Source organism: Protopterus annectens, chromosome 7.part0 (assembly GCF_019279795.1).
Source record: "Protopterus annectens isolate FY-2018-M chromosome 7.part0, PAN1.0, whole genome shotgun sequence".
Lineage (NCBI taxonomy): Eukaryota > Metazoa > Chordata > Ceratodontiformes > Protopteridae > Protopterus > Protopterus annectens.
The window spans coordinates 793,611,850-793,630,086 of NC_056739.1; the positions used below are offsets into that span (position 1 = coordinate 793,611,850).

At 42.8% G+C, this 18,237-nt stretch overlaps 1 protein-coding gene across 1 annotated transcript in view; it reads left to right on the top strand.

Annotated features, from left to right (window-relative positions):
- Positions 1 to 18,237, top strand: part of DNAH2 (dynein axonemal heavy chain 2) — a 6,636,854-nt gene that overhangs the window by 3,119,306 nt on the left and 3,499,311 nt on the right. The window contains exon 43 of the mRNA XM_044077324.1: positions 3,817 to 3,934. Coding sequence (XP_043933259.1) covers positions 3,817 to 3,934 — 118 coding nt within the window. The remainder of the gene's footprint in view (positions 1 to 3,816; positions 3,935 to 18,237) is intronic.

Here is an 18,237-nt window from a genome sequence, read left to right on the forward strand (position 1 = left end):
CAGCTTTTTATCATAATGGCTATGGTATCCATATGAAGTTGGAGCATAAATTGCTTCACAGGTATATTCAAAAAAGCAAACATATTGAAATGTATTAATAAATGCAGAGTGCAAATAGCAAAGTTGCAGGAGACACATTTGGAAAGAAATGAACATGTGGATTTGACAGGGAAAGGATTTCAGGATGGATACTGTGGTATTAACAATGGAAAGGATAAGGCAAATCTATAACCAAATGGAATAGGATATTTCAAGCACAAAAAAGGAAATTGGCTAGGCTTAAAATGGCCCGCAAGGGCAGCCAGCCTAGTACATACCTATGAATGTTTAAAATTTGTATAAAATAAAGTATGGAAATGAAGAAGGAGCAGAAATGTAAGTATTTATGGAAGACTTGTCTGCTAAGGTTAGAGGTAGATGAAGCTCAACAATTAACAGTTAAAGTAGGTGGAAATGAGATAAAAATGGTGATGTATATTCAGTCTTCAGGAAAGTCTCCAGAACAGATGGTATTCCTGAAGATGTCTGGAAGTTAGGAAGGAAGAAAGTGCTAAGGGTCTGGAAGATTTTTTAACAGTATTTTAAAAGGAGGGAAGCATCAACATCTCAGAAGAAAGTTGTGGTGTCTGTATTACCTAAAAAAAACGGTAAAGACCCATCAGACCCAGCTTTGTATGGATCAATTTCTATTTTAAATCATGATTATAAAGTGTTTATCTGTACTAGCTAAAAGACCCAAAGGTGTTGCCAAAAGTGATAGATATTTATTAATGTGGTTTTGTGGAGGGGAGGCAAGCATTTGACAACATTAATAGAAAAATGATGATACAGAGGGAAACAGAATTTAAGAAAATACTACATTGCAAGTTGGTTTTGATGCAGAAAACGTATTCAGTAGAGTAAGCTGGGAAGCATTTGTATTCCCTGATACAAATAGTATGGTTAACTGTGGGGGGGGGTATATGAAGGATTGGAGGCAAGAATTAAAGTGGGAGGGTTCTTCTCTGGTAAGTTGTGCTTGAATATGGTAATCAAGAAAAGTTGGCATGTGCAGATGATTTATTTTGTACCTGTTAAATTTAGAAAAGGACATCTCAGTGTTATGGAACATTTTGAGACTGTTTTAGGTCTTTTTGAGATATAAAATTAATGAAGATAAAACAAAAGGGTATAGGTGTAAATTGTGCAGCCACACATGAAATGGTTCAGCAATACCTATATTTATGGGGGCATGATAAGATTAATTATTTAGGATTATGGATTTAAAAGGCTTTTGTTATGGCAGCTAAGGACAGGGGAGAAGAGACTAAACAAAACATAATACAAAAACTGAAAAGTTGGAAGTTCTTGTTTATGAATATGGATAGTAAAGATATAAGCAGTGAAAATGCTTTTTGTCCATTTAGTTTTATATGCTAGTGAGGTGTATTTTTGTCATCCAGAGGAAATGTTGTGGACAATAATTAAGAAAGGGGGAATGTAGCTCAAAGATCGAATGTGTGATTTGTATATATGAGGTTCTGGGTTCAAGCTCAGCAACTCTATAGTAATTAGGGCATGGTATCCATGTCTAAGAAAGTTATAGTGCCACTTTATTTGGCCGTAATCTAACCCATCATTGAGTATAATGTCCCCTTTGGCATGTACCTGACCAGAGATATCCAACAGATGGAATACCCACATAAATGCCTTGCCAGGAGAATCCAGGGTTGTCTTATATGGATTGCCTTAAACCTCTGTTTCTCTCTATCTGCTACTCTTTAGTGAGAGGTGATCAATGCCTGGCATGCTAGGCATATGCAGATCCAGCTCTGATGCACCTTTTGCATCCACAAAACGAACACCATCAGAACCACTGCTTGTGACAAATGAGACATGTTGGCGAAACAGGTATGTCTCTAAAGGATTTCCATGTTTTGGAACAGGCTCCCCATCCATATGAAGCAGATTCCATCTCTAACCCTGTGTAAACATAGCGTTGTCAAACGGGTGGGAAAATCGAAGTTCACCTCTGTTCTGACCCCCATGTCTCTGATAGACAGATGCAGACAGTGATGCCCAAACTAACATACCTCGCTACACACAGACAACCTCTAGAAACTTCCTAACATACCCCTTCCTAATAAACACTCATGATACATAGGGACTCATCTAGGCTCATAGAAACGCTGGCAGTTGTTAGCCTAGTATTTATCTATGAACCTATGTATCTAAGAATTGAAGGATTTTATCTGGGAGGGAAGAGGGCAAGAGTTAAGTGGAATAAGTTGATCCTTCCAACAGAGCAAGTTGGTGTAGGATTACCTGATTTGAAGGGATATTTTAGAACTACACAGTTACGTCTGATTTATATAACACAAGCAGAGGGTAATATTCAGAATTGAAAGGAATGATAGTGAAGTAAGGGTAAGAAACTGAGTGGAATTTTGGATGTAGATCCTTAAGGAAAATAACCATACAAAATATTATATTCATAAAGTACCAGAAATGATTATATGAACTAAGCAAATGAGACTGGAGAAAGGAAAATTTGCCAATGGGGCTGACTGCAAGTAGGGACATAGAAAATAGACAAAAGGAGGCTGGAATCTACTGTCGAAACTGACAAAGGAACCACTGCATTGGGAGCAAATAATTAGAGATGGAAGGATGACAGAGTGGGATGCGGCCAAGAAGATATTTAGACTACAGGTGAGAGACTTTCTTCCCTTATTAAGGATTGTCATCAGAGTATAGGTAAAGAGGAGGGAATAGGATAATCTTAAGTGAAAGACCTGCTCTGCTAGACTTTTTTTTTGCTTAATCTAGAACAGAAGCTGTAGTTAAGAAAAGAGATAATAAATAGGGCATATAAAATATTGCATGATAACTGTAAAACAAAAGATTGAGAAGACTGGAAAAGCAATTTATATGAGAACAATGGGAGGACATGTATATGGCTCCCAAGTAGGCAACAAAGTCCAGAAGGTTTAGGAATTTTACTTGGAAGTGTTTGCATAGGTATTTTTTACACCCCAAGTATACTTTGAGGAATGTTTCCTCGGGTAGATAATGCATGTTGAGTTGTGATGGGGATGAAAGAGGTAACTGAGAACAAATTGTTTGGGAGTGTAATGAGTATTCTGTTAGGAGTACTGGGTGAGTAAATGAGTGTAAATAAGGATTTTTTTTTTTGAGCTGGGATACAAGATCTGAATTACCCAAACACAGTAAGGCATTGTTAAGTTTAATTCTGGTCCCTGACAAAAAAAGCAATTACTAGAAAATGGAAATCAAAGTCTAAACCAACCACACTTGCAGTAAAAATTAAAGAGAGAGAAAATAATAGAAATTAGGATCTTTAGAAAAGAGTATGAGTAAGTTACATGGAAAAATGGAAACTGTGAGAACAATACATGCCAAAAAATGTTTTAGGAGGTTAAAGGAATACAGGAATTGAACAGTTTATGTAATGTTGGAATGATTATACTGTACAGAAGACCATATGTGATGTGTAATGTTTGTAAATGTGAACTTAGTATGGTTTGATTGCTTTTATATCAATGTAAGTTTGCCAGTGTCAAAAGTGAAAATTCAATAAAGGTTTTTTTTGTTTTTTTTTTAAGATTTCCTTATGTTCTGGAATAAGTACTAATGTATCAATAAGTTCTCTTTTATACTCCAGTTTATCAGTACTTGATTGTTTTATTGTTACAGAAAGAATAATTAACTTTTAATTAATTGTATTTTTTAAGATATGTCTTATCACAACTGTTCCTTTATTTTCTGATTTGACCGTCCATTAGTGACCATCATTGTTTGATATCTTTTTGACAGGAATTTCCCTTGAATCCAAAGGCAGTAACACTTGGAGAACTGTATGGAGAGTATGACCTTAACACCAATGAATGGACAGATGGTGTGTTGTCCAGCCTTATGAGGACTGCCTGTGCAGGTACCCAGATTAACTAGTTATTCATTTCTTACTGAGAAATGTCTTCAGAGTCTTTCTTTTTCAGTTTAGTTTATGACCTATGTCTCCTATGCTGCCATCAAACCACCATCATCTATTGACACATTAATTTTTCTGATTCCAGAATCAGAAGACACTAAAAAAGGCAGACACGATCTAAGTATGTATTGTCCACCAGGAGTTGGGATATATATTTTTTAAGTTCTCCTAATTCCTCTCTTATTCAGAAATCTCTATTGCATCGGTGCTAGTGCTTGTTTCAGCATGCCTAAGATCCCTATCTAGAGCACTGTATACTCGCTGGTAAGCTCTTGACCCTTGATTCACTAGTGTTTCTTTGCAGGACTCCAGCAACCTCATTCTCCTAGCTGCTTATTCCTTTCCCTACCTGGATGTCTCCTCTATTGTTTTGGAGGTTACTTGAACCAAGGTTATTTAAGGCATAGTCAGGGACAAAACCTCTAATTTCCCCATGATGGAGCCAGCCTGGTGTTATATTTTTCTTGTAGACTACATTGCAAAATTATGGATGTTGTTTTTTTTTTTAGTGTAATTGGTTAATATACATCATTTAGCTATATCATTGCAAGAGAACTGCTGCTTCTCAGAACATTTCTGAGCTGATGATGTCCATTTTCATCCTTTCCTCTACTAATTGGATCAGATCTGATTCTCAGATCTGGCTTGGCCATTTTACTAGCTTGTGGTCAATAATGAACTCTTGAACTCCTTCCCTTTATCCTTTTCACATGTAGTGTAATCTCTGTAATTACCACTGTTGGTATTTTTTATCAACATTTTTTTTCTTGTAGTTTTTCAAATACCATTTCTGATATTTTTCTCTTCTCCTTTTCCTTTATACCTATTTTAAAAAAGTTTACTTTAACTCTTTTCAAGATGTCCAGCTGGTTTTAAAAAATGTGACAAGTGTGTGGGCATAAGTTGCCTTTGTCTGATGCCCACAATCTTTGTGTGTACTGTTTAGGACCAGAATACTTAAAACAGGACTGCAGTATTTGTCATGGGTTCAACCCCTAAGCTGTAGCAGACAGGAGAAATAAGCTGATTTTGAAGGTATCACTGCCATCTTCTTTTCTGAAGCCTTTGTTGAAGTTCAGTCCCCCAAACAAAAATCTAAAGACATGTCAAAGATGTCTAGATACTTGGATTCTCCACCCTGTACTTCTTCTGCACTAAGAAGAAAGAAAGAAAAACTGGATCCAGAGCTACCTCCGATTCGACCATCATCGGATCCAACCACACATTTTTCGAATCCTACAAGCTTGGATCTGACCAGACATACTTTGGATCCTACATCTTTGAATCTAAAGCCTTTACTAAGACTGTGCATTCACCAAGTCGGGATCTGGTTCCCTCCAGGTTGTCCTTTCCCCTTTTAGAAATGCACTCAAAATCACCATCCCTGGTATTCTCTCATTCCTCTAGGAGTCTCATGGAAGCAGATGTGAAGAGGATGATGAGGAAATTTTTCATGGAACAAATTCAGAAGGAAGTTCTCATGGTTCCTACCTGTTCAGGTCAGGAAGTCCATCTATCTGCCACTAAACCAATAACAGCTCCTTCTCTAATTCAACCTGTAGTTTTAGAGCCCTAGGATGAGAGCCTTCTGGGTTCGTCTGGGTCGGATATGAAAAGAACATCTTCGGATCTGACTATTTCTCGGAGTGCACTGGCTCCAATATCCTCAGAGCCACATAACTCTCAGAGCCGAAGCTTTCCTGTTGAATCTGGGAGGATGGGTTCAACTTTGAAGTTTGCGGAGCTGTCTCTTCCTTTTTCAACTTTGGTACTGGACAGCTTGGCTCTGACTTCTGCCTCAGGTGGATTGTTCTTGGGGCAGAGGGAGGTGACAAGATAGAAATTCATCTTCTCTGCTCTGTTGTCTTCCTTCTCCTCAGAGTGGTCTACCTTTGAGGTAGTGAAGAGAGTGTTCTCTGCTCCAGCAGGTCAAGTGAGTCTTGCCCCCTTGGATCCACCCTCTGCTTCTCAAATGACTTTGCATCATGATCCTCAACATTCTGCCCCACAGGGACAGCCAAGCTTCCAGTCTGCCCAGCAGGGTATTTCGATCTCTTATGATACTTTTCTGAACCACCCCACTGATGAAGTCCCTAGGAAGAGAAAATGCAAAAGGAGGCACTTGTACTCTTCTCAGGAGTCCCTCACTGGGGATCCTGATTTTGATGAAGAGGAGGGGTCCCCAAAATTACCACCCAATGATGTCTCATTGGGAGACATTCTTGAGATCCTGAAGCAGAAGAATGGCTGGTCTTCCCACGACCCTTCTCCTGAGGAATCAGTATTTCTGGAAGCATTTGGTACCGGTCTGTCTACCTCCTGGGTTACTCTGCCAGCCAATGAAATTATTGATCTGATTTCCAAGCAGGCATGGAAGGAGCCTGATATGACTGGCCAATCCCCAAGAGACCAGACAGGATTCTGGCTCCACCTGTAGGCTGAGAATATTGGAATAAAGGGGTTCCAATAGATGCCATGGTTGTGGCAGCAGCTACAAGAAAGGAACTCGCTGAACAGAGTTCCACTCTCCATCCCCTAATAGAGAGTCAAGGGTGATGGACAAATTTGGGAAGCGTGTTTATACTTCAGTAATGTTTGCACTTAGATCACTGAACTATTTAGCACTTTTTACTGGGCTGCATGGAGATTTGATTAAATTGTTATCCAGTTCTCTTTCTGGAAACAGAACTGCTGAAGTGTAATCTTCAGTAGTCTTTCAATTGGCTACCCTGCAGGCTATATCCAGTTCATCCATGAGGCTTATCTTGCACACTGCAGAAGGTGCCTCAATGGCTGTGAGTTCAGGTATTTCCATTAGGGGACATGCCTGGATACGCCTAAGTGATTTTTGTGGAGTCCTTCAAGTCATCATTCATCAACGCTCTCTTTGATGGCACTTTTTTATTTGGCCCTACAGTAAAGGACACACTCACCAGGTGTGAGAAAGATAGAAAGACCCTCTCTGTAGAGGGTGTGCATTTTTGACCCCTTAAAAAACCTTTTCCAGGAATCAAAAGGGAGATTGAAAATGTGGTTCAGAAAATCTCAAGGTCCTTTCCAAGACACTTGTGGAGTTAGTTTCCTCAGAGGCAGAGTGGGGAGCGATAATGGAAGGTACACCCCCGTGACAAGGGAGGCCCACAAAACAGGGGATCTAGAGATTCTTTTTCCAAGTGACCCTTTCACCGCTCCTGAGTGGAGGCCCATTTGCTTATCTCTGTAGGCATTCAGGGGGGGGGGGTCAATTATCTCTGGACCAGAAAGCCCGGCTAAGTACAACAAAAGACAGTTGGGTGCAGAAATTTTTTTCCAGAGGTTATACAATTCCCTGTTCCCTACCTCCTCCATTATCCAGAAAAATTCCCGATGTTCCACCCAATCAGAGGAAGCAGCAGTACTACAAATCCAAAATCTGCTAGAACAAATAAATCCAAGAAGTCACACCAGATCAGATAGAATCCAGAACTTACTAAAGATTCTTTTTAGTGCCAAAGGAAACAGGGGACGGGAAACCAGATACCAGTTTTGGATCTCACTGTATTGAACAAGTTGGTTTGACACGCAAAGTTCCGGTTCGTCACAGTTCAGTCCATTCTGTCCTTTCTGGGCAAGAATGACTGGTTGTGCTCTATAGATCTTCAGGATGCGTACTGTCACATAAAGATGAACAGATGATCCAGAAGGTACTTGCGCTTTGTCTGGGAGTCAGTCATTATCAGTTCAGAGCACTGCCCTTTGGCCTTACCACAGTCCCCAGAGTGTTCACCAAGTGCATGACAGTGGTTGCAACTGTTTCAAGATTGTCCTGTCGTCTTTCATCCTCCCTCAGCCCAAAGCCATAGTGACCATGGGCGCTTCCCCGATAGGATGGGGAGGGCACTTCAGGAAAACAGACCAAGGCACTTAGTTCCCTGTAGAGGCTAACCTGCATATCAGTGTTCTGGAGATGAGAGCAGTGCTGCTGTTAGTGCTGCAGGCATTCCAGGACTCTCTTCCCCTTGAGACAGTTGCAGTCCAGACAGACCAAATGTCAGTAGTCTGGTACATCAACAATCAAGGGGGAGACTAGATCTTATCCCCTGTATCGAGAAGCCCTCAGAGTGTGGCAATGGGCAATATCTTCCAACCGCTTTCCAATAGCAATGCATATTCGTGAGAAGTCCAATGTGATAGCACTCAAACTGAAGAGGTCCATTTTACTACCTCACCAATGGTCTCTGAACAGAAAAATGATGGAAATGATTTTCAGTCGGTAGGGCCAGCCTTGCTGTGATCTTTTTGCATCTCCTCTAAACAACAAGTGCAGCAGCTTCCTTGCCCTGATTCATCCACGGGGAATCACCGAGGGATGCTCTGCTCCACGATTGGACCCTGCTCTTCTGTGTGCTTATCCTCCAACTCCCCTAGTTCCCAAATTCCTTCAGAAAGCAGCCCAGTTGAAGAGCAAAGTCATCCTCATTGCACCTTACTGGCCTTGGCAAATTTTGTTCCCCTTCCTTTGGCCTCATCCACTATACCAACCTTGGATTCTGGATTCAATTCTAGACCTTCTGTCTCGCCTGATAAACATGGTCCACCCAGATATCTCAAATCTCAAACTAACAGCATGGTTTCTCCAACTCCTAGCCAGGCAACCAATGCTTTCTTCCCCTGTTCTTTCCATACTTTTATCTTCCCATAAACCTTCTACTGGGAAACTCTATAGGAGTAAATGATGAAGGTTTGTTTATTGGAAATGAATCAGACAGACCCTTTCTCAGCGACAGTTCATTCTGTTCTAGAATTCTTAGCAAGTTTGTTTAATGAGTGTGCTGGTTCATCAACTATTAAAGTTCATCTCACAGCCATCTCTAACTTTAATGTGGGTTTTCAAAATTCTTCCCTGGCTTCCTCTAAAGTGTGCAAAGCCTTTTTGAAAGGCACTCTTCAGCTAAGACACCCTGTATAAAGACCCCATGCCACCTTAGGATTTAAATTTGGCACTGCAAGGCTTAATAGATTCTCCCTTTCAACATGCAGATAAATGTGATCTTACATTTTTGACCCGGAAAACTGTCTTTAGTAGCAATTACATCTGCTAGAAGAATTTCAGAACTTCAAGCATTATCTTCTAAGCCCCCATATTTGATTTTTTATAAGGATGGGGTCATGTTACATACTAATGCTTCTTCCTTCCTTAGGTGCTGTCAGAATCCAACATTACCCAATCCATTAACTTGCCAGTATTTTTCCCACATATACAAATAACGGGGAATGTATGCTGCACTTACTGGATGTTAATAGACAATTATGTTTCTACCTAGGCAGAACAAGAGATTAAAAAGACAGATCAGTTATTTGTTTCCTTAGCTAATAATAAATTGGGCGAATCAGTTACAAAGGTAACTTTAGCTAGATGTAAGTTGCATGTCCTTTATCTATAACAGATTGAATCTCCCCTTACCAAAACCATTAAAGACTCATTCAACCAGATCTATGGCAACTTCTGCTGTATTCCAGTCTAGAGCTTCTATGGATGATATATGTGTAGCTGCAATTTGGTCAAATCCTCATATCTTTATCACTCATTACAAGCTAAATTTGGTCTTGAGCGGAAGAGCAGCCTTTGGCTCAACCATACTCAGGGATATCCTTCCTTAGAGTCCACCCAGGAATTTAGGTAGCAAGGGACTCTGTCCCATTAGTTGAGGAAAGGATGAAAATGGACATCAGATAAAGAAGTTAGGTACTTACCATAATGTTCCATCTGTGTTGTCCATTTTCATTCTTCCTCAACTCCCCACCCACCGTCCTCCTCCATATTTCATAACTGACTTCTAGAGGAATGAAGTACTTTAGGACACCTATGTCCTTTGTTTTGAACTCCGGTAATGGTTTTTCTTTTATAGGTTTCCTGTCAAACTGGAAACAAGATCTGTGGGGATGCTAGGGGTGGTGCATTATGGGTAGGGAAGGAATTTGAGAGTTCGTTGGTGGCCACGAGCTAGTAAAATGACTGAAAAAAAATACGCATCACCCAGAGAACAGCAGGATCACTTTTTATTGTGAAAAAAATGAGTGTTTTTGTCCCTCTAACTGGGGACTTCATCAGAATATAACATCAAACAATAAAAAACAGGTTTAAATAACCATTGTATTCATGCCATTGGTGAACATATTACCAATAAGATTTGTAAAAGGCAGTCACCTGACATTTATTTCTCATCATTCACACACACTTTTGTAATAAAATACCAACAATTTAGATCAGTAATCTGTATGTTTTTGTAAAGAAAAATGCGAAAATGTTATTTTGGCAAATTACATGCACAGTAAAATTAACTAAGAAAGGGAATTGTCTTACCAGTAGGGCAGTGTATTTGGCTGTGTGTGAATCATGCAACAGTTTCTATGTTGGTAAAATGGAAAGAGCTTTCAAAAGTAGAATTTATGAGCATGTTCATGATATTCAGAATAAGAAATACACTAATGCCTTATACAAACATTCCACTGGTTGTCATGGATTTGTCAAATTTAATTTTGATATACTGGAAATATTACATATTAATACCAGGGGGGAGACTGAAAAAATTGATTAAGCAAAAGAGAATTGCAATGGCAGCTGAGATTGGCGGCCCGTCTCCCTCCAGGAATGAATGACTCAGTTTCTTTAAAGCCATTTCTAAAGGAAAGAGCTGACAGGTTATAGGCCAGTACAGAACCTTACTTTGAGTGGTTGACCTTTCTTAGCCCTCTTTGATCTTTTCATTACATAACTTTTTAACAATTTTGTATTAAAAAATTTTTTAAAGTTTACTTTTTTATAAAAACATACAGTTATTGATTTACACTGTTGGTATTTTGTTACAAAAGTGTGCGTGAATGATGAGAAATAAATGTCAGGTGACCGCCTTTTACAAATCTTATTGGTTATATGTTCACCAATGGTATGGATACAATGGTTATTTAAACCTGGTTTTTATTGTTTGATGTTATATTCTGATGAAGTCCCCAGTTAGAGGGATGAAAGCACTCAGTTTTTCACAATAAAAAAGTGTTCCTGCTGTCCTCCTGGTGATATGTGTTTTTTTTTGGCTTTGAGTATTTGGCTGGCATGGATCGCACCGTTTGTTTGTTTCTTAGTAAAATGACTGAGTCTGATCCGAGTAGTTGAGGGAGAATGAAAATGGACAACACAGATGGAATGTTATGGTAAGTATATAACTTCTTTTTTGCAGTATTAATCCTGTGTATGCATACCCAGTCAGCACATTGTTTTTAATAACATTTAAGAGTGATCCTCAGAAACTACTGCTTTGACATATGCCAGTACAGTGATGTAGAGGGATGAAGACATGGCTCAGGCACACATGACCCAAGATCCAATAGTGACTCAGGTGGGATGTCTGACTAAGGCAAGGAAGATGAGAGAGCTTACCTTGAAGGGTGAGAGATTGTGTCGTTGAGGGCAGGTTGTCTGTCAAGTCATGGTGAAGGCTAGTTCTTTGGGCGATCTTCAGGATGGGAGGGTAGAATGGCTTCCCTAAAGCCCAATAATGATGTCTGATCAGGCTATATGCATAATGTGTTTGGGGAGTAGGTTGGGGGATAAAAATCCCACTGTGAGTTTTAGTATGATGTCTCTTTACCTTTTCTCACTTACTTAAAGGTGCAAACATGAATGATCCCTAAGAACCTGTATGTGTGTGATGGAGGCCTCCCAACATGCAGGGTTCTTCCAGAGGGGACACTCCTACCTGTTACAGGTCAAACAAGGGCATCACTGCAGCATGGGAGCTTCCATAGATGAGACAACTGGGGAGCTGGTATAGAGGAGCATGAAGTCAGCAGCAGCAGCAGTGGGGGAAACTGCACTGCATTTCACTAAATAGGAGCTTCCTTTAAAGGTTGAATTGTGCTGAATGATATGCTTGAATACCCAAGATAAAAAAAGCTTAGGTGAAGGTGACTTGGCTGAATGCCAGAACTGTAAACAAAAAGTTAATATTTGCATTTGTACTGTTAATGAAACCTGCATAAAGGATGCAAAATGGGTGCAGTAGATGCTATGGTTTATAACTTTTCATTGTTTTCATATCAGATGAGATAAATGAAGGTGCCTCAATATTTGTAAAAGAGGACTTGAAAGCCAGGACCCAGGAAGATGTACAAATGCTGTAGAATGTCTGTTTCCTGTACAGCATTAGTATTTCCTCTGTTATGTAAAAATAAATGAAAATACATTTTCATTTGCTTAATCAATGCCTGGGATTTTATATATCCAGGCATTGACTTTGTAAGCTTCTCAGCATGAAATAAATATTAATAAATATCAGATGTTAAGTTGTCAATCTCGCCTTCATTCTTGCTGGATGGGTACAGAGCTGATCCTCGGCTCCGACTCGGCCTATACTAAAGCTCGAGAGCTAATTTTACCGGCTCGAGGCAACCCTATATCCCATGATGCTAGGCGGTAACTACCCAGATCTCATTTGCCGCTTTCGCTAGCGAGGTGCTCATTTTACCGGCTCCACAGGTCAATAAGAAATTTAAGAAAATTTCTAGTTTTTCTCTCTTAGATTCCCATTTTTTTTGTCTAAAAGGCTAGTTTTATCCGTATTACTACTTTTTTTCCCTTTTAGTCACTCTGTTTAATCCCTTATCCCAAGTTATACTCCCCACCCTAGGTTAGGCCTTAGGCCCTTCCGTTTTTTTCTCAGTCCCTTCCAGGGATTCTTAGCTGTGTGTGTGGTTTTTACTAATTGTATATTCCTTGTCTGTTTGAGTGCGTGTGTGTAGATTCTATCTTTCAGAATCTTGATTTTTTTTTTCAACAGCATTATGTCGAAAGACACGAAGGTCTCAGGCTTCAGGAAGTGTGACTCATGCTGTCAGAAGATGTCCCTGACAGACGGTCACACTTCTTGTGTTTATTGCCTGGGACCACTGCACCTGCAGGACTCTTGTTCTGTGTGCCATGCATTCAGCCCAAGAGTCCTGCAGGGGCGCAGGAATAAGTTGATTTTGAGGGGCTTATTAAATCCCGAAGGTTCCCCGGCTAAGTCTTTGCCGGGGAAGCCTTCTAAGCCATCCAAACCATCGGCTCCATGCTCTAAGCCTTCGGCTGGTGGCTCACCTTCTGCGACACGATCGGCTCCGGCTGGAGCCGATATGTCTATATCGCAGCTTCCTGCATCAGCTCCAGCTGGAGCCGATGCCTCCAAGATTCAGTCTTCACAGTCGGCTCCGGCTGGAGCCGACGTGTCTACGGCTCCATCGGCTCCACCAGTCTCGGCACGTAAGAGGTCTAGATCTCCATCTCTAGAATCTATTCATTCAGCTCCAAGATCGCCTTTACTCTCGGAGCAGAGCCATCGGAGCCATTCCTCTCGGTCTTCCAGGCTTTCTGACCATGACCTTGAGAGGGTGGTCAGCAGACTGTTAAAGTCTCAGGCACTAACCCAAATGCTTCATAGCCCGTCTCATCAGACAGTGGCTACATCCATACAACCTAAGATTCCTTCTTCGACTCTACCCCTGAGTTCAGAGCCGGAGCTTCTCGGAGCCGCGACCGTCGTGACGTCGGAGCCAATACCTCCCCCTTCGGCTCCTTCATCTGCTCCGATCTCGTCCATGGTGCCTTCCTTGGAGGGATCTGGGCGCTTGGACTTCCTCGCCAGCTCCGAGGGGGCGAGTGGCATCGGACCCTTGTCCGACCCCATTCTCCCTCTCGGAGCATCGGCGCTGGTGAGTTCGGCCCTGACATCGGCTTCGGAGCCGTCCCTGTCTGTGCCGGTTGGGGTTCCTAGTTCTTCAGAGCGGGAGCCCTCTGCCCTGCCTGATAGGGGCGCCTTCAAGGTCATGAGGAGCGTACTGGCCCCAGTGCCTGCTCTATGGTCAGCTCCATCAGCTCCTCCCACTGTAGTGCCTGCTGAGGTCTCTGCCCACTCTCTCGCCCCCAGCCGTAGAGATCCAACGCTTCAGGTTTCCCCACTGGGAATATCCTCCTCTTCCAAGGCTTCTCCTGATCCGTCAGGTGAACCCCCGCATAAGAGGACATGTAAGAGGAAGCATGTGGACTCCCCTGAGTCCATCACATCTGATACTGACTTGGATGAGTCGGAAGGGTCCCCAAGGTCCCCCTCTGAGGATGTCTCCTTTTCTGACATCCTTGAAATCCTCAAACAGAGGGGGAACTGGTGTACCCTTAATCCTTCCGAAGACGAGTCGGTTTACCTAGAGGCGTTTGGTTCTCGCCCTTCCACCTCCTGGGTGTCTCCGCCCTTCAACCCCCTTATGGAAGTGGTGGCGCGGAAGATGTGGACGGCCCCTGATTCGATGGAAACCACCCCACGGAGGCCTTCCAAATTTATCACAGCCCCTTTGGATAAGGAATTTTTAACTAAGGGTGTCCCAGTTGATGCCATGATGGTGGCTGCGGCCACCAAGAAGGAACTGGCTGATCCTTCAGTGCCTATCCATCCGCCTAATAAGGATTCTAGGTCTATGGATAGGTACGGCAAGCGGATGTTCTCGTCAGCGACCTTTGCCATGCGCTCGCTGAATTACTTATGCCACTTCACCCGTCTTCAAAGAGATATTCTCAAAGAAATGGGTGAGGTTCTACAGGATCCATCAGCTGCTGGGTCTCAGGAAAAAAAATCAACTTGCAGCTAGGAACCCTGAATTTCATTGTCAACTCCTCCATGCGGCTTATTTCCTATGCAGCCGATGGCGCGAGTAGGACTGCAGGCACACGTGTGGCTTTAAGGCGTCATGCCTGGATGCAGCTTTGTAACTTCGCAGAGCCCTTCAAGGCGTCCTTCACTAACTCCCCCTTTGATGGTTCAGCATTGTTTGGGCCTCAACTGAAAGATACCTTGACCAGATGCGAACAAGATGGCAAGACTCTTTCTGCCGTAGGAGTCCGTTTTTCAACCCCATCTAGACCATATCCTAAGGGTCAAAAGGGTGGAAAAATGTGGTTCCGCAAATCACAAGGAGTCACGCCTGACGCAAGAGGTCAGTTTCCCCCTAGAGGGAGAGAGGGGAACAACAACAACAGACGCCGTCCAAGAGGCAGAGGGGGTCCGCAGAATCAGGGTAGCAGAGAACCTCTTTCTGACAAACCCTTCCAGCACCCCTGAGGTGCTGCCCGACTGTCCACCTTCGGAGGCAGTCGAGGGAAGATTATCGCTGTACTCACAAGCCTGGCTCTCCTCACTCAAGACAAATGGGTGCAGTCGATCATATCCGAGGGTTACAAAATCCCCTTTATCCAAACCCCAGCTCTACAAAAAGGGTCCCTCCCAGACGTTCCACCCAGTCTAAGGGAACAAGCAGCACTAGAAATATCAAAGCTGCTAACAGAGAGAGCCATCCAGCCAGTCCCAGCAGACCAACTAGGATCTGGAGTCTACTCAAAGTTTTTTTTGTTACCAAAAAAAACAGGGGACTGGAGGCCAATATTGGATCTCAGCAAACTAAACAAGTTTGTAAAAAGAACGAGGTTCCGGATGGTCACGCTACAGTCCATTCTACCCCTTCTGGGCAAGGACAATTGGATGTGCTCAGTGGATCTTCAGGATGCGTACTATCACATCAAAATACATAGGCGCTCCAGAAGGTTTCTCTGCTTCCGGCTGGGGGCCAGTCACTATCAATTCAGGGCCCTGCCCTTTGGTCTCACTACAGCCCCCCCGAGTGTTCACCAAATGCATGGCAGTGGTTACGGCTCATCTCAGAAGTCAGGGATTCCACATTTTTCCATATCTAGACGACTGGCTCCTTACTGCCACCACCAGGCATCAGCTTCTTCTGGCCAGAGATTATACCATTCAAACTTGCAAAGGGCTAGGTATCTCCATAAATTTCGAAAAGTCTGCCTTGTCAGTCTATTACCTTCATAGGCGCCACCTTGGACACCGTTCAGCTCTCAGCAAAGTTAACAGAGCAGAGTGTCTTAGATATTCAAAATCATGTTCACGTTCTCCTTCAGAGAAACAGAATTCAGGCCATGTTCTGAAAGTGTTAGGTCTCATGGCGGCAGCCATCACACTACTTCCCCTTGCCCACTTTTACATGCGGCTCCTCCAGTGGATGCTTTTCTCCCAGTGGTCCTTTCAACAGCTTCCTATGACACACAAGATTTTAATCACTCTATCTTGCAAGAAACATCTGTCTTGGTGGATGGTCTCCCCTCAAGTCCTTCAAGGCAGACCATTTATTCCTTCCCTCCCGGTCGCCGCGGTCACATCGGATGCCTCCCTGATCAGGTGGGGGGGCATTTTCAGGGCAGGACAGTCCATGGCACATGGCAACCTTTCGAATGCCACTTGCACATAAACGTCCTGGAGATGAGAGCAATGCTTTTAACGTTGCAAGCCCTCCAAGACTCTCTTCCCCTGGGGACTATTGCAATTGAAACAGACAATATGTCCGTAGTGTGGTATTTGCAACACCACAAAACAGCAAGTGCCTCGACTTCTTCACTCTCTTCCCCCTTCCAGGCCATCCGCTCAGAGACGCTCTAGTCCACGATTGGCTTAGGGGACTTCTATACGCCTTTCCCCCCTTCCCATTAATCACACAGATAATTCAGAAAGCTACCGCCTTGAGAGCCAAGATGATTCTCATTGCCCCTTATTGGCCTCGACAGATATGGTTCCCATTCCTGCATCATTATCTTTTGGAGCAGCCTTGGCATCTGGATCCAGTGCCAGATCTTTTGGCCCATCAGTCAGGGCAGCTGCACCAATCCCTCCAATCTCTCAACCTCACAGCTTGGTTGCTCCACTTCCGTCCCTAGCCAGGCTTCCCATGATCTCAAATTCTGTCCGTGATATTATCGTAGCTTCCCTTAAGTCTTCCACCAGAAGGATCTATGCTAGTAAATGGCAGCGTTTTTCCTTCTGGGCAAGGGCTAGGAATATAGATCCCTTCACTGCTCCAATACACTCAATTTTAGATTTCCTAGCTGAAATTTTTCATTCGGGATCTTTATCCTCCACAGTAAAAGTTCAGTTAGCAGCCATTTCAGATTTTCACATAGGCCTGTCAGACTCCAGCATCATGTCCCATAAGGTTTGCAAAGCATTCCTCAGAAGTATCTTTTTACTCAAGCCCCCAATCAAAGAACCCCAACCACAGTGGGATTTGAACTTAGTTTTAACATTCTTGATTCTCCCTCCCTTTGAACCTGCGGCTTCCTGTTCTTTGAAGTTACTTTCCTGGAAGACGCTCTTCCTAGTTGCCATTACATCTGCTAGGAGAGTATCTGGACTTTATGCCCTTTGCATTCGTCCTCCTTATTTAGTTTTCCACAAAGACAGAGTTTCTCTTAGAACTAACCCGTCTTTTTTACCCAAGGTGGCTTCCCAGACAAATTTAAATCAATCTATTGATCTTCCAGTTTTCTTCCCTAATCATTCAAACAGGGTGGAGCAAAAACTGCATTGCCTGGACGTTCATCGTCAGCTCCGCTACTATCTAGACAGAACTAAACAATTCAGGAAATCTGATCAACTCTTTTTATCTTATGCAGAAAGCAAAAAGGGCCTTCCGGTATCCAAAGTAACACTGTCTAGGTGGCTGTCTTCTGTGATTACCTGTATTTATCAACTCAGAGGTAAAGAATTGCCTTCTAGGCCAAGAGCCCATTCAACCAGAGCGTTGGCTACATCAACAGCCTTTCAAGCTAGATTACCAATAGACACTATCTGTGCGGCAGCCACATGGGCCTCTCCTCATACCTTCGTTACACATTACAAATTGGACATGGCCTCCAGAAGCAGGGCAAATTTTGGTTCCACCGTTCTCAAGAGTCTGTTCCAATGAGCCACCCAGGATGAAGGTGCTAGGTACGCGGCCCCATCCAGCAAGAATGAAGGCGAGATTGACAACTTAACATTGAGAAGTTATGTACCTACCATAACGTTCCATGTTAGTTGTCTTCTCTCGCCTTCTTTCTTGCGTCCCACCCACCATCCCTCTAGCCTGGACAGACCGAAAGGATTTCCCCTTATTCTAATGGGCCTTACCTTGCACTAGTTTTAGCCCAAACAGGTTGCCCTGGGGTAGCTACTGCTTCAGATAGTAACATTTGGGGAGTTTCTCCTTTCTCCTTCTCCTCCTGAGTTGGGAGACTAAATTGGCTATTTCATTTCAGCTACCAAACGAGATCTGGGTAGTTACCGCCTAGCATCATGGGATATAGGGTTGCCTCGAGCCAGTAAAATTAGCTCTCGAGCTTTAGTATAGGCCGAGTC